At 52.5% G+C, this 23,653-nt stretch overlaps 1 protein-coding gene across 3 annotated transcripts in view; it reads right to left on the bottom strand.

Moving 5' to 3' along the window:
• Positions 1 to 23,653, bottom strand: part of STK32C (serine/threonine kinase 32C) — a 99,733-nt gene continuing 76,080 nt past the window's right edge. For 2 of the 3 annotated variants that reach the window (XM_072871370.1, XM_072871369.1), the window contains 10 exons: positions 16,712 to 16,863; positions 13,356 to 13,529; positions 12,775 to 12,812; positions 11,265 to 11,354; positions 10,657 to 10,760; positions 10,441 to 10,557; positions 7,812 to 7,937; positions 7,502 to 7,633; positions 5,534 to 5,601; positions 1 to 4,694 (listed from right to left, as the gene is read on the bottom strand). In XM_072871370.1, the coding sequence (XP_072727471.1) occupies positions 4,556 to 4,694; positions 5,534 to 5,601; positions 7,502 to 7,633; positions 7,812 to 7,937; positions 10,441 to 10,557; positions 10,657 to 10,760; positions 11,265 to 11,354; positions 12,775 to 12,812; positions 13,356 to 13,529; positions 16,712 to 16,863 (1,140 nt within the window). In that variant the 3' untranslated portion in view covers positions 1 to 4,555. Of the gene's footprint in view, positions 4,695 to 5,533; positions 5,602 to 7,115; positions 7,314 to 7,501; positions 7,634 to 7,811; positions 7,938 to 10,440; positions 10,558 to 10,656; positions 10,761 to 11,264; positions 11,355 to 12,774; positions 12,813 to 13,355; positions 13,530 to 16,711; positions 16,864 to 23,653 lie in introns of all 3 variants that reach the window. The other variant, XR_012043971.1, reaches the window with a different exon arrangement.

Consider the following 23,653-nt stretch of genomic DNA (forward strand, 5'->3'; position numbering starts at 1 on the left):
TATTACTCCGCATATGCAATGGCTTCTCGCAGTATCTGCAAAAACACAAACTTGTCATAACTTAAATATTCTGTGACATGGTAGAATTTTCATGCAATAAAATTACAGAAATGTATTAACATAAAATACAAAGATATACTTTACATATATTTCCACTGAAATAATTTTAAAAAATACCCTACCAAGGCATCAGGATTTCAGCACTGTCCAATGTCAATTGTCCAATTATTGGCCTTTTTGCTATTATTTTATTACTCTCGTTCTTCTTCTGGCAAGGTATAGAGTAATAAAGAATTGGCAACAGAAGAAACATCAGGACCTGTTCTGGTGTTTGCTTTCTACGCAAAATTCCCAGTGAAGTCTGTGGAATTCAATGGAAACACTTAAAAATATGCAACTTTGCAAAACTTCATAATACAACAGCGATCAGAAAACAATCTTATGGCAAGGAATTTAAGGAGAATAATTTATAGGCGATGTAGACTTTTCACAGCGAATAATGGCACACCCTGTATAAATCTGTCATACAAAAAATACATGTATTTATCTGCAGAAAATGATTGTGTTCTGGTTGTAGTGGAGATGTAAACCAGAGCTGCTATTGACTTCTTTCAAGCTCTGCGCGATGGGGTTTGGTACCAGGGGCATCTCACGACTTCACCGTGAGTTTCGCTCACACCTGGAGCTGTGTCAGGCTCTAACGCAAGAGAGAGGATAACAGGAGAGGAGCGGTTCAGAGAACTCCAAAGCCGTGTGTTTTTCACAGGAACCAGCCCTTTCGCAGAGAATAACCCCTCGCACCAGCCCCGCGGCCCCAGCGCACGCACCGTGCCCAGCACCGCTAGCTCGGCTCTCGCTGCGGCAGGCAGGCGGCAGGGCTGGCAGCCCCCGGTTCATCTGCCGGCCCCGGCGAGCTGCCCCCAGCGCCACATGCGCCGCCCCGCCGAGGACTCGGGCGGGTGGCCCTCCATACGCCGTCACACGGACGGCAGCAGCGCACGACTCATCCAACGCCGACGGCTACGAACGACAGCGGCGCCGGAGGGCGGCGTTGGTGGAACCCCACTGCACCCCAGACGTGACCTCCCCATCCCCACCCCGGCCTGTGCCCGTGACAGCAAATCACCGACGGAACGGCGCCGGGAGGAAAGAGGCTCCCATCGCCTGCAGCGCAGAGTTCAGCGCAGCTGGGGTCAGCTTTACGCGGGACGTCCCTGGAAGGAGCCACAGGGATGCGCGGTGCTGGCAGGCTCCATCGGCACAGCCTCGCTACGGGGACACAGAGACGGGGACGCGACACAAGAGGGGCCCAGGGAGCAGCGGCACCGCGGGGCCAGAAGGGCCCGGTGTATTGAAACCCATCGTGGGGATTTTGGCAATGAAGCAAACACGTATCTGTTTCTTATCATTTTTCCGTTTTCCAATTACTCTTCTCTTGTAGTTTCTTCTCCAGGGACTAGGCATAAACAGGCGCCAATAAAACCAGGTCCCCCGTGGGCACTAGTGAAGTTACAACCAGGCATTATTTAAGATCAAAGACGAGTACTTCGGTTATGTCGTACTCACGGTGTCTCTACCAGCCAGTGCGGGGTCCTAGAGGTCTGTGTCCTGTCGCTTTTAAGGTTTAGAAAGAGACTGTGGCAGAAGGCAGAGCCTCCCCCGTTGCTGGATTTCAGGGGTGCTTCCCGGGCAGCCAGAATCTGCCCCGAATGATTTCACCTGGGAAGGAGCAATTACCCGGTGTCTCCCCAGAGGCTTTCCCGGTTTCCGCCGAGTGCTGCTGAGGAGATTTTGCACAATTTACCCAGGAAGAGCAGTGCTGAAAAGGGAACATAAATGACCGACACGGAGAGGGTTTAGGGTGAGAAACATCCATTTCAGGAGCGAGCCAGCTCCTCCCTACGCACACCAACCTCGGCCTCAAGGGCCGTTTGTCACTTGTCCTAAAGAAAGCGATGAAAACCTATGATTAGACATGTCCTACCAAACTGCCAACATCTGTCCTGGCCCGAGAGCTTCTGGTGGAATAGGATCTATCTGCTTCTCATAGATGGGACGTTTTGGTCCAAAAATAAGGTAGGCTCCTTGTCCTTCCGATAGTCCAAACTTTTGTCATTATTTACAGAAAAATGATAAACAGTGAGATGGAGTTTACTGAAAAAAACCCTATCCATACTGGTGGAGTAAATCATCCGTAATTTGTAATTCCTGAATAAATACTTGGTTTTGACCCTCATTCTGCTTCTCTTGCCCCAGAGTCCGGGCAGGCCAAGCGGTGGGCTTCTCGCCCCTCGCGGCAGCAGAGTTATCAGACCCGTCTTGATGTGGTTTTGTGACTTGAGATCGAAGTGTTACTACTACATTGCAAAGTACCCTGATCATTGCAAACGGCCGTTGCCGACAGGCACCGTTCCCGCGGCGGGAGCCGAGCCCACCGAGGCACGCAGCAGGCACGGGGCCGGCAGCCAGGGCGCACCGCACTGCGCCGGGACGGACCCGGCTGCACAGGCGGGGGACGAGGAAACAAGGCGTGCGCGAGGAGCGTGGGGAGCGCAGGGGCGAGGACCGGGCTGCCCAGGCAGAGAGCAGGGGCTGCTCGCCGGCAGCAAGCGGGGCCAGAGCACACGGTGTGCTCTGGGGTGCGGGAGAAGGTAATTAGGTCATTATGGTAACGAGGGTACCCTGGTACCCAGTAATCAGACTGGAAGTTTGGCGAGCCAGAGAGGGCAGGTCCCTCCCAGTGCAGCCGGGGATCGGGGCCAGGGTGTAGGTGCCCTCGGTAGCTGGGGAGAAGGCGCAGGGGAAAGCATTTATTTCAGACCTCGCTCGCTGAGCGGCTGCAGCTCCCCTCCAGCCCATCATTAACGCAGCTCCTAACGAGGCGCGGGCGTGCCCGCGCAAGGACCCGCAGCCGACGCCGAGGCCCTGCGGTGTGGCCCCGGTCCCTCACCGGGCACGGCCGGGGGCTGGACGCTCACCACCCCGGCGAGAGCTGCCGCGTCCGACAGCGTTTACCTGGCTCGGCCCTGAACACACCTGTGCAACTGGCATCAAAGCTTTGGCTTCCCTCCCCGACCGGACAAGTTGTGCCTGCACACCTCAACTCTTCTTTTGAAGACTTCTATGAAAATTTGGTTCTGCACAATTTTAGCCATGTACTAATTTCCACATAAAACTGTGGAAAACAGACATGTCGTGTCATTTTTCATATAAAATTGTTTCATACCAGTTACGCCTTTCTGTTTCATTCGCAAAAACTGAAAACGCAGCAAAATTTGTCCTGAGGGAGTCTGCATCCATTAAAAACATTTTCTATCCATTTTTGTGTTACGAATATACAGTAAGGATGCAAACCCTGCGACCTCTTAACGTCTGGCAGCAAACAGATGATGATAGCTTGAAAGTGAATGCAGTTCTAATGAAACCCCCGTGTATCGCAATAGCCGTACCCTGCAGCAGAACCCATGGCTCATCTTTAGCAATAGTAACCAAAAGCCACTCTACAGCAGATTAAGCAACTAATATAGTGAAGGCTTCTGAAACAAGAAGAAAGGCAATATCCACAGCTGGAACAAGTTAAGGAGATCTCCCGTCTTATTAAGAAGTTAAAACAGGTATCGGTAAATTATATACAGTACTTTTACTTTACACTGAAAATAAAGTAAATCGAAGGGTGAAATAAGATATTCCCCTCTTTCATAACCGAGCAGCATGGCAAGGCCACCCGCTTGGTCTCCAATAAAATGTGAACCTGTGATGAACTGCATCCTCCGAGCCTGGACAAACAGAACCAAACTCTCCGATCCATTCACCCGGCTCCTCGCCACTCGCAGCAGCTATGCGAAGAGAGCAAATATTTTAAATACGTTCTGCATCTCAATTACATGTTTAATCATTATCCAGCCCCAGAAGAATCCATGGAGTGCACAAAAAACATTTATTTGCCCCAAGCGGGGAAAGAAACTCTGACAGGTGAGGAGAGGACAAGGATGTGCCTGGGACGTCCTCAGCCGCAGGACCCAAGCAGCTCGAGGCTCCCAGGAGGCTGGTGCCGCCCGCCACAGCCCGGAGAGGCCCCAGGGCTGCTCCGATTTACACAGGGATGGCTTGTCCCTACGGCAGCCTTTACAAACAGGGAACACCAAAGTAAAATTTAAACCACCTCTTCAGCCTTCCTCCCTCTCCACACCTGCTCGGTGTCTTCCCTTGTACCCAAGGACGTAACTTCTTTTCTTGTCATCTTACTGTATTAAAAACCCTGTGCAGATCAGCAATCTGACCTTAAAAAAGAACAAGTAAAGAAGTTGATCTACCTCCTCCGACAAGTTGCATAGCAAGTATCTTTACCCACGACAGGCGACCAGTGTGCCGAACTGGCGCTCCGTTGAATCCAGGAATGCAGGTCTGTAAGAACTCTCTCTTCTGCTACAGCTTTGCGAGACTAGTTGTCAGTGCTCTCCGGTGGTATCGGAGGACAGCCTGTGGTGCTCAGCACAACCTGAGAACGGGTTATCGGCGCGGCGCGGGCCGGCGACCCTCGCCCGGCGGCTGCAGCCTAGCTGCTGCCCGCGGAGGAGCAGACGGAGCTGCACATGTTCAAGTTGGAGGTCTCAGACTCGGCCTCCGTCTCGGCTTCATCGGTGGTCTCGGGGGGGGACACGGACTCGCTCGTCTGCTCTTGGCTCTTCTTTAGCCTGTGCGGAGCAGAGGAACCAGGCGTCACACAGTCATCCCCAGAGCAAACACCCCGCAGAAGGAGTGGTGTGAAGGTGGTCTACAGCAGCCCGCGTGCCCCGGGCTGCCCACGCACCACTCTTCGCGCGGTGCCTAGAGCAGACCCATGGTAAATGAGACGAGTCTTTCCAGAGCACACACAGAGCACATAAAAAGGTCACGACGGGACCGACATATCAGCAAAACACACCAAAACACTCTGAAATACTCTGCCGTGACCTGCAAGGCTTCAGCTTCCAGGAGCGCTGCCCACCCAGACCTCGGCCACGAGTGCCCTGTGCCACAGCCAGGGCAGCGGCTCCCTGCCAGCACCACCGCCTCCACGGAGGCCGCCTCCTGCTTAACTCACGAACCAACGTTCCTATGTCAGTGTGCTCGAACACGGGGGAAAGCAGCTGCTTTAACTCCAGCGCCTTCACTGCCCGCTCATGCCCTGCAGAGGTTTCAGAACGTTCCTTGCCTTCATTTTCCAAAACATCATCCTCTAAAAGCAGGATGGATGAGAAGATGCAATGGGGGAACTGAAGCAGTGTCACATACATATGTTAAAGCCCAGAAGTCTCTCTGCAGCATATTTTATTTAATGGCAGTGATTAATAATCCCTGATCTCGTCTCCCTTTCTGGTGAGAACTGCTTTTCATACAGAGGCAGCACCTGAGCTCCTCGGCTGACGTCAGTCACCCCGGGCTAAGCCCGTGGCGAGACGCTCCCGGCCGTCAGGCCCTGGCACTCCGATTCCTAAGAGAAGACAGGAAAAAGAATATTTTTTCTTTCAAAAAATTACCCCTGCACACTCACTTCTCTCTGTTAAAGATGACAAAGTCTTGCTGGATAGCTTCAAGGCATTCTTGGAGATAGTCATTTTCCTGTTGAAGAAAAACAACACATGCATAAGCAGTCCCATTTGCATCTCATTGCTGCCTACAGCATCGCAGCACTTCCCGCCGTACGCACAGAGCCTCCCAGCCACCAGAAACTTCAACCGAAAGAGATGATGGAAACAGCACAGCCGACTGCCTTCATGGCTTTCACCAGTAGCTTGCTTCATCTGCAGCGAGCACAGTTTTCCATAAAACACAGATAGCACACAGTTTTCCAGACAAACACAACACGTTTATCTCTGTATTCTGCTTTTGGGAGTGCTATCTGCCCACAGGAAAGCCAGGGCAGGGGAGAGACCAGCACAACGCCTGTGCCTGTGAGTCCCTGCAAGAACAAGGCACAAACCTGCCGCCTCGTCCCACGCAGAGCTGCTCTCCCGTGGCCGGCTGGCCCGGCCCGGGGGCTGCGCAGGTACGCCGGCTGCGTGCATGTCGGCAAGCTGGCAGCACCCACGGGGCAGGAGGAAAACGCGGGCGTGCAGACAGCCCACACTTCCCGATTCCTGCCTTTATTTTACCTCCTGCATCACCTCTGCCAAGGTGCAGAGACCTCCTCTGAAGCCAGACGCTGCTGCTCCACTCCACCTCCTCCCGCCTCCTGCCCAGGCAACGTCTCGCCCAGCCCTCGCGCCGCCCGCCCGTGTACCCCCAGCCACGGCCCACGGCCACGGCGAGGGACGGGCTCCTGCCCAGCGCCGGCGCGGGCGGCTGGCAATCGGCCGTGGGTCCTGGCAGGAAAGCGCCCTTAACTCTCCTGGCAGCAAAACCTTGGCGAGGTATTTGCAAATTTGCTTATTCTGTTTTTTCCTCCCTCGCTTCCCAATTTACTCTTCAGCATTTACAGTAAGCCTCATTGACCGCAGCATTAACTCCCGCTGAAGAGGGAAGGGATCCATTGCAGTTAATTGGTGCAGACGACGAGACAGGCAAAATCCTGCCCGGCGCTCCCTGCTGCTCTCAGACAGGGGATGGTGCTGACCTCGCTGCGGGGAGCAGCGCTTGTTCCCTCGGTCTGGGCTCTGCGCAGCTCAGAGGCACTGCGCAGGGGAAGCAGGGACAGCGGGTGACGCACGCTGGCTCTCACAGCCTCCCCGGCTCTACCAGCAAACACCCCCTGCAAAACCCCGGGCTCTGCGGGACTGAGCACCTGCCCTGCTGCCTAAGGAGCTGGTTTTACTCCTGGGACGTCTGCTCTGTAAAACCGAGATTCTTGTATTTATCTCCCCAGTGATATGAAAGCACCGTGACCCCCACAGTGAAAAGAAGAAACAAATGCGTCTCATCTCTAGCTTAATTTCCCAGCTAATGGATCCCTCTTTGCAGAAAGTGCTTGCGGGCACACTGGCACGCTTCTCCCACGCTCACGTGCCGGCCTCCCCAGCCGGCACAGCCAGAGCTCACCCCGGCACGGGAGCCCGGCAGAGCCACGGGGCTTACCCAGCCGCACAGCTCACACGGCAAGAGAAAACGCGGGATAGTTACCCAAAAATGGGACTGACCGGCCAGATGTTTCTGCGTGGCCATCGTCAGCGCTTGGATAAACTACTACTGTGTAACCCCTCCGACAGCTGTCGCAGACACTGGGCAGCGTCCCTCGGAAAGGCGAAGATCGTGTGGATGTGGGGTTTTTTTAGTTTTTCTCTTGACCGCTGTGCCCAGACCTCTGTTTCTCATTTCATTTTCCAAAGTACAGATTACTGTGAAAGAGTTTCATCAAACTGACATAAGAGGAACATCTGGCTGTCGGGAAGACTCCACTGGGCAAATGTTTTTATCAAAATAAATCGGCAGTTACTGCATTGTCTCAGTAACTGCTGCTACACAGCCCCAAATTCAGCAGCTCAGCCTTTTTTCCCGGCTGGCTGTTACCCCAGAAAGCACTTACCGACTGTGAGCTGTCTTTGCTGTTATCCCTCGACTTGTTCTTTGCAAGCCTCTTCTTCTTCTTGTGCAAGGGCCTCGACTCCAGAATCATCTCCTCCAGCTCAAAGGTGGGGTCGCAGTGCAGGCGGCCCTTCTGCCGGGACACACGACACGACAGGACACCGCGCGCGTTAGGCACTGCCGAGACCCTCTCGCAGCAAATACACTCGGAAACTACTTCTCCGTCAGAAAGCCTCTGCTGAACGCAGCGGTTCCTCTAACGATGAGAGCCGACCCTGCTCCGGGCCGGGACACAGGTCGCTCCTACTCACATTGGGGACGAAGCCCGGCTCCACCCGCTTCTCGCAGACGTCGCTCCAGATCACGCCGGACAAGTACGCCGAGGCCTGAACATCGGCCAGGCAGGAAAAGCGATGCTCAGGGTTCACGGTCAGCAGCTGGGGAGAGAAAAGCATTCCCGTCAGAGGAGAAAGAAAAGGAGCCCGGCATCGTCCTGCCTGTTGGATGCACTCAGATGGTTCAGCCACGCAGCAACCTTTCTGTCATGGGAAATACGTAACAGACTGTAGAAAAAAAAACACATCAGAAAAGCGTTCTGGAGGCTGTGCAACCAGATGGCCAAAAACTCGGCACCATGAGCACTCAGGCCAGTGCGGGTTTGCTCCTCCCGTGCGGGTTTGCTCTCCCATGCCTACCTGCAATGCACGACCCTCCACCGCAGCACCCGGGCACTGCCGCCCCGGCACACTCCTCCCCGTGCCAGGGACAGACCCTGCTCCCTTGTAAAGACGTTGATTCCCCCAGATGCTCATCGTTTCGATTTCAACCTACACATGTCCTGTTTTCACACCACTTCTGTGACACCAGGGGATACTACTCCGTTTATCACACACATGGTTTACTAAGCACAGGGAAAAAAAAAAATGATCACTTGATCCACTGAGACACCGGTCTGAGGACAGACCTGATTTTTCAAAGAAGTCAGCATCATGTACCACGCTGTAAACGGCTGACTTGAGTTACAGCTTCCAGGACCGCTGGAGGTATGCCTGACATGGAGATATGTCTGACATGGAGATATGTCTGACATGGAGGTATGTCTGACATGGAGGTATGTCTGACATGGAGGTACGTCTAACGTGGAGGTACGTCTAACGTGGAGGTACGTCTAACGTGGGATCTAGGTAGGGCTTCCATAAAATTCTGTGCCTGGTCTCCCCCCGTGGAGATCTTCAGCGAAGCTCAGTTGATGCCACCTCCGCAGTGCATCCTCAGAGCCCCGTGCGCGTCCCTCCTCTCCCAGGTGTGGGATGCTCATGGCGGGCCAGTCGCGGCCACCCTTGCCCCTCTCCCGGTGCTGGCCCCCTTGCCTGCCCGTGCCGCTGCCACCGGCACCGGAGCCACACCCCACCTCTGGAGCAGTTCTTGCCATTTTTCCAGAGCACTTAGAATTTGAGTCCTGAGCTCCAGCCACCCCAGCTCAGTTTTGGGCATCCGCAAACTGAGCACGTACGGTCTCCCGACTGATGGACACCTACGGTAGGACCTCTACAAAATGCCCATCTAGGACTGTTTCCTTCAAAAAACCGCAGCATAATTCTAGGCACACTAATTATAGGTGGCTACAGCCTTTTTGCAGGAAATAAAATCAGCATTGAGTGTTCTTCCAATGCCAAAGGTAACTGTGCAAGAAGTGGGTAACGCGTCCCCCACGGCCCAGCCAGTGACTGTACTTAGAGCCCACCAAGTGCCCAAGTGTGGGGATGCCTGTGAAGGGCACGGGGTAAAAGACCACCTCGAGCAGCAACTGCTGCCTGGGGGAACATTTCAGGTACTTTTTTACTGCGTAAAATTATCTTCATCTTTAAAATGAAAAGGGGGAAATTCCCAATTCCTGAGTAAGGCCGCTGCGACGGCACCAGCCCAGCGGGAAGGAGACGCAGGGCGTCGATGCCAGGACAGCTGCAGTGCCGGAGCGGTGAACGGGGAGCAGGGCGTGGGAGCCGGCCCGGGCAGGCGAGTGGGCAACGCAGCGCCCAACATTGCCCCCGGGCACCGGCAGAGCCCCCCGGGCTGCCCCAGCGGGCAGGGCTATGGCAGGGGCACCCCGAGCACAGAAACCCCAGCGCTCTGGGGGGACACGGGGGTCCTTCCAGGGTGAGGTGGCTGCTGGCATTTTCCTGGTGAGACATTTAATCCCCACCCGGTCTCTAGAAGCCCGACTGCCGGCAGATGGCAATGTGAACTTGCTGAATGCTCCGCTGCAGTCATAACTAACAATGCTGCTTCTCATTAAAACAAAGTCGAATTATGTAAATTGTCCACCCAACATTAACTTACATCGGAGTCACTTATTTGCTGCCAGCACCGTGTATATCTTTTTTATAGCACACCCATCAGCTAGTTTTCTGAGTTCTCAAGCTAAAACCACAGCCTCCACACCAAATCAACAACTTTCTCGTGTAGCAGTACAAGGAAAGCAGCAGACTGTCCCATAGATATGGAACCCCCCCAGACAGTTCTCGCAACCCAATGCACCGAGTCAGACCCCTCGGCCCGGCAGAAGAGAGAGCAGCTGAGGCAGCAGGGGCAGCACACGCTCCTCCATCTCACGGCTGCCTCAGCCACGATCGCTGCCTTTTTAGGCTACGACGATCACAGAGGGGGGTGCTGGAAGGGGACCGTTCTAGCCCAGGTAGGAATTTGATTGCCACACCAAAACCAGCCTTTTTCCTTCCCTTGCTGTCACACATTATGCATCTTATTAGAGAGATAATAAACAAAACACAAGATTAATCTGTGCTTAAGCCTGAACAAAGTCATAAAAATTAGTCCTATTTCAATTTTACATTACTTATTAATACGCTGAAAATTTTCCAGCCAGTCCCGCACGCACTGCAGCTAATGTACAATGTAAACCACGTCAGCAGCACCGTTTACCTTTCTTAACAGAGCAACCATTTCTTTTGACCACGCAGACGAGTACTGAACACTGACAGTACTGAAGAGCTGAATTAAAGACTCCACAGGGTTGTTGGAGTGGATGTCATATGGTCTCTGGGGGAAAAAAGCAGAAAGATGAGAAGAAATTCCCCCTCCTCTCTGCAGTCATTCAGAAAGCGCGTTCTTGGACCTCGGACCGTCCGGGAGCCCTACCCAGCCCCGCAGCAGTTCGTAAGCCATGATTCCCAGCGACCACCAATCAACCTCGAAGGAGTAGCCCGTCCCGCCGCTCAGGAAGGAATGGAAAATCTCCGGGGCTGAAGAGAAAGGGCAAGATGCAACAGGTTATTCGCTGACTTCAGTTTGTTTCTATTTCAATATTTCATGTAAGTCAGTACGTTAACCTTATGGTTATTTTTATGCACTACTGCCCGAGGGGAGCTTTGCAAGTCGGGGGCAGCAGGAGCAGCAGGAGCAGCAGGAGCAGCAGCAGCAGCAGGCCTGCCCTCACTGGGCAGCTGGGTTATCCGGCACACGGGGGAGAGATGGCAGAAAGCCGGCACCCGCCGGGACGCACCAAGTCCCAGCCCCGGGCCAGCAGGGAGGGCAGGGCGGGATGGGGAGGGTGTGCTGACAGCGATTCATTCACTCCGGGAGTTTCACTTTTCAAATGATCAGGCTCTGCTGAATGACTTGGGCGCATGCATTAACGTGCTAAATTAATTCAGTGCCTTTGTCACAGACAGGGACTGTCAGGCGGCATGCGGCGAGCGCTCTTGAAATGTAAAATACCGACGTAAGGAACAGCTATTATTTCTTACCCATGTATGGCTTTGTTCCAGCTAATGCAGTTGCTCTTTCACCATCCCTAATTATTGTTGCAATATTAAAATCTGTTAAATGTGCATGACCTTAAATAAAGACACATTTTAAGAAGGAATTAATCGCAGCACAGAACAGTGGCAATGTAGAGTCAGAACACATTTGTTTCATGAGCTTCTGCCCTCAGTGTAGCAGGGGCACAGGCAGGTCAGGGCTAGACCCCACCAAACGGCCATAACAGATCCCGAAGCTTTCCCAGGATCTCAGTCTGCGAGGTGATTAAATGGTAGCTAGCTTTGGGTCTTGATTTTAAATCGCACTTGGAGTGAACTAGTAACCTACACCAGCTCCAGCACTTGGTCAAATGGCTCTGTCCAGAACCTACAGTCAGCGAGAAGACAACAGGGATTCTATACTAAGATACTGCCATGCTTGCATTGATTAAAACCCTAGAACTGTCTTCGATAAAAGCCGTTGATCCACGACTGCCCCAAAGTCCCAGAGCCAAAACACTCCACTGCTGCTCTGTACAGACCACAGCAACTTTGGACGTGCCAGCTGAATGAAGTCGTAGCAATACTTCCCAAACGCTAAGCCTGCATGAAGAAACCATTCAGATATTACAAGAAGTGCGGGAACACCTTCTCTCTGTTTCTACTTTCTCTGTCATCAGGACTGAAAGTTAAAATTCAGAACATGTCATTATTTTCAAGCCAGGCTGGTATACAGAAAACCCACCCGCTTCCCCTTCCGGAGGCTACTTTCTGCTCTCTATCTACAAGGCGGCTACGAAAATGGTGCGTAAGGCACGGACTGCCTTCTCCTCTGAAGTCTTCCCTGACCTCTCCTTTCGCCCATTTGTGCTTGGGCTTTATAACCTGCGCTATTTTCTAATGAACTTCCACGCAAGTGCAAGCTTTGGTTTTTATGAGGCTTTATGATAAAACTCGGACGGTTTGGAGCCTGAGAGGCTGTGTCTTTGTTTTAGAAGATCTACTACTGGAATAGAGGTCATTATAGGATCTCCTGTGGTATTTCTCCTGTGTAGGCCACTGAGACAGTATTACCCACAGAGGCTCTCATTAAGGCTCCCGAGCTCACTCCACCTGCCTCAGCCCACATCCGTCCCCCCAGGAAGACACCAAAACTATCCTAAAAGTGGATGTGCAGATCACTCACTCTAAAACTCAACAAAGACAGTTCCTCTGCTTCGGGCCCTCCACGATGCCGGGTACCGCACGGCTGGCATGGGTGCCCCGTGCACTGGGGCACCGGGAGAAAGGAGGCAGAGTGCGGGCAAAGCGAGGGGGGGTAACGAGGAGAGGGGCTGCCCTTGGTGGATCTCCCCTGGCACTGCAATGCTCGGGTACGTCCGACCAAGCACCGAGCAGTTAGGAGTGGTGCCTTTTCCACGCTTTTCCCAGATAAAAAGAGACGGAGTATTCAAGACCGTAAAGAATCTGTCCCTCGAATGAAGGAGGCAGAGAAAGCAAGGCAGAGAGATCCTACCTTGCTCATCGAGGAGGATGTTGTCTGGTTTTACATCTCTGGGAAAAGAAGCAAGGTTACAGCAAGATGAAATCTCAGTCAGATCAAGGGTGCAACTCAACAACAAAATACCTGCAACTTTTTTATCTATCAAAAACTAGAAACAAATAAAACAAAAATACCCTAACACGAAACAAGTCCCTTTATGGTGGACTAGAAATATGCTTTTCCTGGGCAACCAGGCAAAACGTGGGAGCATCTGGCTTGTTCGGGCATCATTTCTAGGGAAAATTAATAACGCAAGACTGGGCCTATTTCTGTGAGACTGCTTTGAAACCCGCCCCGGAAGGCGCTTTCCGCCCCCGGCGAAGCATGAGGCTTCCTCTGAGTGACGGGGAGCAGGACCAGCAGCCGGAGGGTGCCCAGGACCGGCACTGCTGGGGCGGTTTAATGCCGGCAGTTCCCCGACCGGGGGGTACCGATGGGGCTAAGGGCCTCACTGAGCAGAGACAGCGTCGCCCACCCCAGAGCAGCCCCGGGCAGCGCGGTGCACAGGCAGCTCCCGCCGGCTAACGACTGCGAGGCAGAGACTGCGTGGTTACCTGTGGATAATGTGCTGACTTCGCAGGTAGTCGAGAGCCAGCGCCATCTCACAGATGTAGAGTTTGACCGTTTCTTCTGTAAACTGAACGTTCTGCTGCAGATGATAGCGCAGGTCGCCACCGAGAAGCAAGTCCACCACCATGAACATGTCCTCCTCGTCCTGGAAGGAGTACCTGCGGGACCAGCAGCGCGTGAGCGAGCAGGCTGCATCTCACGGGAATCACAAAGCCAAGTCGGGCTTTCTCCCTCTCCTCATTACACAGCTCCTGTGAAAACTGCAAACATTCCCACTGCGAACATACGCCCGCTTCGGTGTTTACACCTTTCTAATTAAGCAAGCGCAACTCAAGATGCTGTCCTGTTTTTTTAACGTATTGCTACACGAAGCAGCGCTTCCTTTGAGGAGGTCAGCGTCCCAATTAGCTCCCGCCGGTCGCCCTGCCACCGCCACCTCCCCGGCACTGCCCTGTGACCCCACCAGCAGGCAGAGCTGCAGGCAGAGCTGCAGGCAGAGCTGCAGGCAGAGCTGCAGGCAGAGCTCGGGGCTTTGCTAGCCAGTCACTTTGGAGAAACTTAGCATTTTCAATTGCGAACAATCTGATAAACCTATACTTAAAATATCTCTGCTTATCCTGAAAAAGAATTGGAAAACACAAGTGCTAATTTAACCATACAAACCAGAAAAAGAGATTTATATTTACTGTAGAGTAAAACGCCTCTCTAAATCTGCAGTGGATCCCGCAGGAGACTGACAGCAGTGAGGATACACTACAAAACAACGTTCAATTGTTATATTTGGCGACACTATTTCTAAGGAAAGAGCGTGTGGGATTGTATAATACTTATGAATCACACGATTCTGCTCTCATCTTAAATGTAGGCTTATTCTAAAAGTACGAGCTGAAAGGGAAAAACTTGCTAAGAGAGCAAGTTTTCTTAAGAATTTCATTACTTCTTGGGAAAAAATATCTGCAATTGCTAAAATGCTGAAAAAATAAATATTAACTTATTTGTCTACTCTGGAGTAACGGATCAACAAAAAGAATGTAAAGTATTATCAACTTTCACCACTTCAGGTATAAAACTTTCTGAATTTTTGAAAAACTTCCCGCCCGGCAGCCTGCCGCGCATCCGACAGGGCCAGAGAGGGAGGGGACGCCCGCGGCCAGCCGGCTGCCCAAGGCTCAGCCTCTCCGGCCACCGAGGTGTGCAGCTTCCCCAGGAAAAAACTGCCGCTTCTGCCCCTCTTCTGTCTCCACGAAATCAGGGAGCTGCTCACGAGGCGCTGAGCCTAGCCTTAAAAACATTTCAGTAGTAACAGAACCCTTGCAATCTCTGAAGGAGGTTGCTGCACACCGTGCATTGCGGATGCACTTCCTTGCATTTTTTACATAAAATATCATTTTTGCTTACCCAATCCTTTCCAAGGAAGCATGGCCTTTCTTTTACGTTTACTATTTTCTCCTTGTGGTTCTGGCTGCACAAATTTTTAGGCATTTCAAAAACCACTGGGTTGGAAATACTGCGTACCTGCCTAGATGACACTCGAAGCCACAGCTGCAGGCGCCTGCCTTTACAAGAAGCCATGCTATCGTTTGAAGGAATGCATTTCAAACCATGCCAAGGGTGTTCAAGACACTTGGGGAACAAATCCTAGGCAAAATTTTGAGCAACCCACGTCACATATACAGTAAGAGAAGGGACCACTCTTCCCTTCTCAGCCTGTCATCCTGCACTCAGTGGGATATCAAAGGGTTTCCATCACCTCTCATAAATGTCGCTCTTCTTGCGGTGCCTGAACTCCTTATTTCTATCACCCTGCGACGTGTCCTGGATTTGCTCTTGCCCCAGCTCCCTCCCAGCAGCGATCAGAGACGCTGGCACAGGATCAGTCTGTGGCGTGCTGGTCAACTGCGGGTGAAGACGATGGATATTCTGATCCCTGCCCCACGGCGGGCGCTCCTTCACAGGGCAGGGAAGGCAGAGAGAGGACGGGCCACCCGGACCACCCGGCAGCAGGAACCAGGGGAGGGCCACGAGGCTGACTGCTACGGACTCATCCCAAACTAACCAACGACCTTAGGATATAATGCACTATTTTCTAAAACTTGTAAATTAGTATGTCGTGCAAAATTTGCTAATGATACATCTGAGCTCTAAAGGAATATATTTTATTTGGCCAGTGAACATGTTGCAAAGCACTTTTTGCCCTTAGTCGTCTTCCAGCAAAAGCCCATGCACCTGATAATTTGAAGAGATCTCATAACTTTTTTTCAGCAACAGATGACTAAAAATAGTTACGTTTTAAATTGCTCAGCACTAGCTTGATTGTGTGTGCACTGGCAAAAACTATCCTCATTACCGAGTAACATTTTTGGGTCTGATTTTAAAAAAACTCCTCAAATCAGGCTGAAATCTAACAAATAGCTTTAGCGGGTAATGCTTTTGAAACGCATCCTGTCTAGGCAGTCACAGTAAGAAATGGCATGCAGTGTATCTCCTTGGCTTCCCTACAGCCACATTAGTCCCCCACCCCACCAGCACCCCTGGGTGTAGGTCTCTGGAGCTGCCTTTGCAGTGCCTGCGCAGACCCAGACACGGTCAGGACAGCTTTCGACCACCCGCCAAATCCTCGCGAGTTAGGAGCTCTCTCAGGAACACTGCCCGGAACACGCTGGCGACAGCCGAGCGCCGTTCCGTTTGTTGCAACTGCTAGCCCATCTCTGCAAGATGGAGTCCTTCAGAGGGACCAAATACTGGCTGCGTAAAACACTACACAGTTTGTATAATTTTTGTATTAATAAAAGTTATAAATCATCGTCTCTAAAAATGCTAGTTTCTTCTACTCTTCAAGCTGTTATTTGCTACCAAAATTGGCCCCACGCAGTATCCCATTCACCACAGACTGTCACAGTTCTCAGTATCTCCATGCGCATGAGATGGACTACTTCTTTAACGGCAGCCACCGGGAGCATCGTACTGCCCCAGGACACCTCAGTCAAACTGCACACACCGACACACCATGGTACAAAAATATTTTAAGGTGAAGTTGGCAGGGGGGTCCCCTGGGAGGGACCTGACAGTGGTATTTGCAAGAAGGCTGTGAAAAACACCCAACACACACACAAAGGTTTTTGATGGAAAAAGAGAAGCTAAGCTGTTTTAAAATGTTTGATGCCCTAACATTTGGATATCTTCTGTGTAAAGCAAGCTGTGTTTCCTGAACGCATTTCATGTTCTCACAGACGCCCACTGTAGCAGCTCACTGGGTTTCTCCCACCGACGTCCGTGACCCCAGGGACGGGGAGAACGTGGCTCCGGCGGCCCCCGAGGGCAGAGGGGAGGAGACGCTCACCAGAGATTCACCAGGAACACGTGCTCGATCTCCTGCAGGATTTCCAGCTCTCTGAACACATTGCGAACCTCATCTCTTTCGATGCACTGCTGTTTGTTCATGTACTTCATGGCATACATCTTCTCCGTGTCTCTCTTCTGCACAATACACACCTAAAGTACCCCAGAAGGGGAAGGGAAAAAAGAGATTCAGTAAAATGTTCCATATCCTCACTCACTGCTTTACTGGCTGAGACCCACACCGCTCAGTGCTTCCACCCCGCTATCAAACGCTCCTGATCCCCGGGCTGTGACTCGGGACCCAGGAATACGAGCACCCCTGCTCCCGTGCAGCGCCCGTGCGCTCCCGTTCCGGGCGCTGCGCCACCCCGCCCGGGCCGTCTCTAATTGCGCAGCCGCACGAGAGCTTCCTCTAGGACATGGCGGCCAGCGGCGGGAGAGCCTTCCAGCGGGGAAGGGTGCCTGGGAGCTGAGGGAGAGAGCTTTGTGCTCGCTGCCTCCGAATGGAGACCGGCTTCGGGCAATGGCGGGGCTTCTCTCCCAGCCTCGCCTCCATTCTGCTCACATCTGCCGGCTGCCAACCTCCAGCAGATTGTTTTTAATCTATTGCGTACGTAGCTGTGCTCTGAAAGGTCAAAATAATCCAATTTGTTTTAGCAGAAAGCGATTAAAATGTAAATTTGTTAACAACAACAGCAACAAACACCGTGCCCCTAGGAACGCAGCAGTACTCTGCCCTGGCAAGACACAGACCCGCCCTGCTCGGGGTCTCGCGGCCCCCGGGCCCCTCCTGTGCGCCAGCCCAGGCTCCAGCCGCCAGCAGCACCGACCCATCGCCAACAGGGACGGGTCCTTCCCTGGGCGCGGGCCCTGCTGCGGACCAAGCTGCCTGCCGCCGGCCGGGTCGCTCCCGCCTGCCGCCGCCGCCCGCTCTGCTCCCCGCCGCACGGGCCGGTGCCGCCCGTTCCGGCGGCCGGGCAAGCAGGAGGCCGCGGTGGGTCCCCACGCGAAACGTCAGCTTCCCACCGGCTGCTCGCAGCTGTCCCCGTGCCGGCAGGCAGAGCCAGGCCGCCCGGCAGCCGCCGGTCCCTGGCACCGGCGCATAACCCGGCACCTGGCCCCGGCACCTGCTCTGCCGACAGGCGTGAAGCCCGCCGGGCTGGCACGGGCTTCCAACCAGTATTGCCTTTGGCGTGCCTCCCCCGCTGCTTCCGAGTAATAACAACACCTTAATTAGCAAGGTAACTATTTTTAAAAGAGCTAATTAGTTATCAAGGTAACTATTTTTAAATGAACTAATGACATTTCTACATCTGGTATAATTACATCGGTTCTCTTAATTATCAGATGTGCCCATGATTACAACGCGCTGGATGTATTTTGTTTGAGAAAGAAATAATTTGGCGTTTTGTGTGGCAGCCTTCGTCTGGAGCGGCGCAGGGAGGCTGACGCGGGGCGGCTTCAGGCCGCTCGTTAGGGAGCGGGTCACTTACCCAGCGCGGGAGCAAGGAAAGGGGCTTCCTGTGGACGCAGCAAACATCGCAGGCAGACGGGAGCCGCCGAACCCTCCCGCACTTCTAAAATACTGCCATTAATAACCATTTGCAAGTGCTAACGGCGCACAATATAATATCATCAAGGACACATTACAGCAAGAAGGTGACAAAATAATAGGTGGTTATCGTTAGCCTGATAAAAACATCCCAATTAGCGATGCACACTGAAATTACGGGGATTATTTTGCAGTCATCATTACAATTACGGCAAGGACGGAAAATTATGTATTGAAATAACTCCAGGCACACCTCAGACCTCACGTTAAAGGCTCACTTCTCAGGCACCTTGACCTCAGCAATTTTCCCTGGCCAAACTCACCCTTTGCCCAGAGGCGGGCACCGCTGGCAGAGCCGACCGCGGCTGGCGCGGGAGCGGGCTCGGCCGGCACGGCGGGTGGGCAGCCCGGCCCCGAGGCCACGGCGGGCCGCATCTCGGGCCAGGGGGTCACCGGGCCCCGGCTCAGTCCGCGACCGAAGGCCGCTGCCGGCTGCCCGTCCCTCGCCTGTGGCGGCCCCTGCAAGCCCGATGCCCGCGCACGGGGCTCGCCCTGGGAGCCACACCCTGCGCTGGCTGCCACGCCGAGGCGGCAGAGCCCGTGCCCCGCACGCCTCTGAGCCAGCGGGCAAGAGCCGGTGTCCCCAGCCCCGTCCCCTGCCTGGCACGGTCCCCTCCGGCGCCTGTGGGCATGCCAGGGCCATCGGCCACAGCTGCCAGGGGCTGTTCGCAACGCGAAAACGCCAGGTAAAGCCCCCGCTTTGTGCGAACTGCAAACCAGTAATGAACTACCAACTGCAGTGCAAAGCACCGGCAGGATCCAACCCCTGCCTAAGCAGACTAAACTGGCCGTACATGAATAAACCAGGCAAAAATAACTTTATTTTTTATAAATTCTTTGAGCAGAAAAGACCTAACAATATCCCTTTAAAACACGTTAATTGCTATGTAACTTCTCTAAAAACAAGCCTTTGAATAACAGCCATCCAGGCACTGAACAACATTCTTTCTTCATGTCAGTTTATTTCACATTATGGCTAGAAGCTCATTAATTTCTAAAAATTTTTTTTTTAGTTTGTGACTTGCAATATCTTAACAGGTATTGCATTTTATATTTATGTCCCTGCCTCTTGTTTCTCTGCAGGGAAAATGGAAACCTAGTATACTAAATGAGAAAATGATGAAAACTTCTTGTACTCTGTAATCATAATAAATAGTTTTCTGAAATGGAACAGCATCACCTACATACAAAGCAATGCCAGTTTCAGGCGCTCTGGAAATTTTTGTTCTCTGTTTTCTGGAAAAAACCACCAACGTGGGCGTCGATGGAAACGTCCGTCTTCCAGCCAGCCCTCCCAAAACGCCGGGGTGCGGGGGCACCCCGTGGGACGAGCGGGAGGCGGCTGGCTGCGCCCGTGGGCAGCGCGGGGTGGCCCAGGGCGCGTGCCCGCGGGCGGCGCGGGGTTCTCGCTGCGGAGCTGGCCGGGGCACGGCTCCCGGGGCAGCGCACCCACGGCCGATGGACGCCCGGGGCGAGAGGGCACTTCCCCGGTGCCCCAGGCATGCTCTGTTTGTACCGCTATAACTACCAGAGCCGTTAATCGTTAATGAGCACGTCAATACGGCTCTTGGCAGGGATCCAGCGTGAGTCGAACCAGCGTCAGGACCGGTGTCCGGTGCTGCCCCGGCCAGGCTCGGCTGCTTAGGTCCTCTGCCGCAGGCAGGAATCCTTCGTAAAATGCCCCTGGTTACAGAAATGCCCCCCCGAAACGTCAGCGCCCCAACACTTATCCTTCCCTTTTTGTGCTTCCCCATTCATGCATCTGTTCCTGGGGAAGGAATAAACATCTACTTGGTAACAAGGCAGAGTGGTTTTTTAAATTAATCTCAATCCATTTGCAAGCAGATCTACAATGAGAAGCGAGGCAAGAAAGCAGAAAGAAGAGACTACTTTGTCCTCATTCTGCATAATGCGGTCCCTGGCCACACAAAGGAAATTTTCAGTGGTTAAATACAGCCATTAGAAAAAATTGTATGTACTGCTGCCAGATTTGCGAAGCAGAAGGCAGGCATCAGCTGGTAGTATATTGCTCAAGACATGGCACATAAAAGATTTAATAGAGTCCCAGATACCCTGAACATTCAGCTGCTGCCAAATGGTTTGTATACAGCTGCCTTTGCTTTTATTGCATTAAAGGCATAAAGGGTTTGGAGCCTGCATTTGCGATTCAGGACATGAGATGTGCATTTAACATCTCCCAGCTCGGTCTCACTTTATGGGGCCCCAGACAATGACGACGCCTGTATTGTCACCATAGCTGGCAGCTTCTTCTCATCTGAATCTGGGACAATCTCGGTCTTCACTCAACAGCCCCAGCTATGGCATTAATTTATAGGGGACTAACGAGGACCATTGACCTAGGTGATATCAAAAAAGTAACAGGCGGGGAAAACTGACTCTTGACTTTGAAATACCCGCCTTTCTTTAAGGTAAGAGTTATCATTAAAAAACACAGTACATGAACAGAAGTGTTCAGAGCTGCCTCTCCGCTTTGTGCACAGAGTTTGTTTCTATCAGCAAAAGCAGTCAAGGAGTTAACCCGACTTCATTTTGCCTTCCATGAGCACCCAGGAGATCCTCGCCGCTGCCTCTCCCGAGGGCAGACGCGCAGCGCTGCTCCCTGCCACCCTGGTCACGCAGCACCGCCCGGATCATGTCCCCAACCTCATCCGCTGCAAAGCCGTCCCTGCAGCTTCCCAGTGCCAAAACATCTCACCCTCTGCTCAGCTGACAGGAAATGCGTCCGTTTAAACTGTCCTGATAATCAATGAGAGAGAGAGAGGCGCAAGAACAGCCAAAAAGTGAAGGGATGGGAAGCCAAGAGGCATCCCCACGGCAGGAGCCAGGCAGCTGGCGGGGCACTGGGCACAGGGCAGCAGGGCTGCATCCCTCCGCCACGGCAGCGCCGGGCACCTGGAGGACTCCGTGCCGTGCCATGCCGTGCCGAGCTGAGCTGTGGCAATGCTCCCACGCGGCAAACACACACCACACGGAAACATGGCACAGCACCCAAAGCTCACCTGATTTTCCCGTAGCATCTGAGAATCAAAGGGGGGAACACAAAGGGACCAGCTTTAATTTGAGAAGACGGAACGAACAGCAGCCTCTGGAGCGGGAACGGCTGGCACGGCTCTGAACCCACTGTCCTGCAGTCAGCTTGGTGGTGGCTGTTTTCACCAGCATCCAACTGACCCAGGGAAAACATTAAGAATTTCAAATATCAGACCACAATTTAAGGTTTAGAAACCAAACCAAACAAACAAAAATCCTGGGACTAAGTAAGTAGAACATATCTGAGGGACTTAGACTTTTGACTGGTTTGTCTTCTACAACCACCCACACCATGACTGTAATTTGCAGGGATGAACCTTGCTCGTTGGGTAGGAAGCATACGCACCGTTTACACTCTCACACAAACCTGACTTTAGGATAAAGCCTCAGGATAAACCTTATTCTGTGGGTTCAAAGCACTCTCCATCACACCATGGGCTAAGCACCAAAAGCAGAAACAAAGTCCATAACCTGCCAGGAATTATTTGGCTTCTTATTGCCCTGCATCACTCATTGAGTTGTTGCTTACAAGAGTTATTTCTGATTTCCACCCAACCATGGTGTAAGTTGGCATGGAAATAGAGCACTGGGATGTGGGCGTTTTCTGGTGTCCAGGGGACTCGGACACTATGTCCTTTTTGGAAGTTTTTTTTGTTCTTGTTAATTTAGCATACTTTCCCCAATCATCTCAATTTTTGCTGCTCTGTACATTTTTCAGTCCAACTTGCTCTCTCTTAGGCAGGCTTTGCCTTTTCTCCCTTAGAAATCCAATAACTTTTTTCCTGCTGATTCTGAAGGAATCCAATGGGCCGAAATCCCCCTCAGATGAAAGGTCATCTCATCATTTAATAGGATGTCCTGACTTATCTCAAACTAATTATAAAGGGGCAGCACAATTTGTCTGGGCTCAAACAAAAGCAAGTAGTTTGCATTCTGGGCAGGATCTGCGGAGCTGATAAATACTTGAGATTGCTTGATCTCGGCTGCACAAAGATTATGTTTTCCTTCTGCAAATGCAGATGTCATCTTAAATTAAGGCACCCGCAATCCTGTCCTCTGCATCGGATGCAAATACCCACAGCTGGGTTCAAGAGATCTTCCTCTTGCTTCCGAACTGTGAGCAGTAGGTTTTCTTCTTGAATCTCTCAGTGGCTTCTGCCTTTGAGAGACGAGACAAATGTGCTGTAATCCTTACATACATAGACACTTCACTGACTGCGGCTGAGCCATCAGCAAGTTTCAGCATACAAAGCTGGGTTTCACTTATTTTGTTTTTAGAGTAGAGTCAAAGCTTAGCGTTAGCAAGCACTACACACCACCATCAAACACCTTAATCCTACACGATAGTGAACCACGGCCGAACACTGCTCTGCCTTATAAAAACGCTTATTTGGAGTGGTTGCACCTTGCCCACATACATTGATTTCTCCTCCAGCTTCTGCTGAGTATTGGGTATTGATGTCTGGACTCCCATGTGGAAAACCTACAAATCTCCAGTTAGATACTGAAATGGTTAAAAAAGGTCTCTGTATTTCCCATTCTCCAGAGACGAAAAGCACTGCAGTTGCAAGTGGTCATTCTGGAAATGGCCGTGACTCTGGGATGATGCATCGACCCCTCTGGCAGAGCTTACTGGATGCCAGCAGCGCTCTCCAGCCATTAATCACCTGGAGCAGCAGTTTTCAGCTCTCAAAAATAAGCCAACCCGAATGAAGTCATGAGGAATTATCATGAGCAAAAGCACAACCAGAATCTGGCCCTAAGCTTTTACCCAGCAAAAGAAATATCAGTCACCTCCGACACCAACCACCTCCTGCGCGGACGGCCTGGGACCAGGCACTGCTTCCCTCTGAGAACGGCAGCGCAGAGAAGTGAAGTATTGGGCAAAACCTGGCCCAGCCTGCACCGCTCCTGCTGTGCAAGCTCAACAAGACCTAGCAGTCGCCAGGCCTGCCGGGGCCACCAGCACGATGTCCCAGTGCCGGGTCCCACCGAGACGCAGGCTGGAGCAGGGGAGGACCCCGGTGGGACCACCGGTGGGGCTCATTCTCCCCTCTCGGGCTGCCGGGGCCAAATCCCTCCCCACTTTCCCCCATGTCTATATAGCTGCCATTTTACTTGCAAGGTTGAAACTTGAAATGTGAAGCATAAACATAAAACTGCCCGTGGTGCCCAAAAGCATCAGTAGGCTTTGGGACTGCCTGGGGAAAAGAGTCCCCGCCACAGGGGACAGCATGGCAGTAGCCTCGGGAAGGATGTCGAGGAAATGGGAGATTTGCA

Source organism: Ciconia boyciana, chromosome 8, assembly GCF_034638445.1.
Source record: "Ciconia boyciana chromosome 8, ASM3463844v1, whole genome shotgun sequence".
In the NCBI taxonomy this organism is placed as follows: domain Eukaryota; kingdom Metazoa; phylum Chordata; class Aves; order Ciconiiformes; family Ciconiidae; genus Ciconia; species Ciconia boyciana.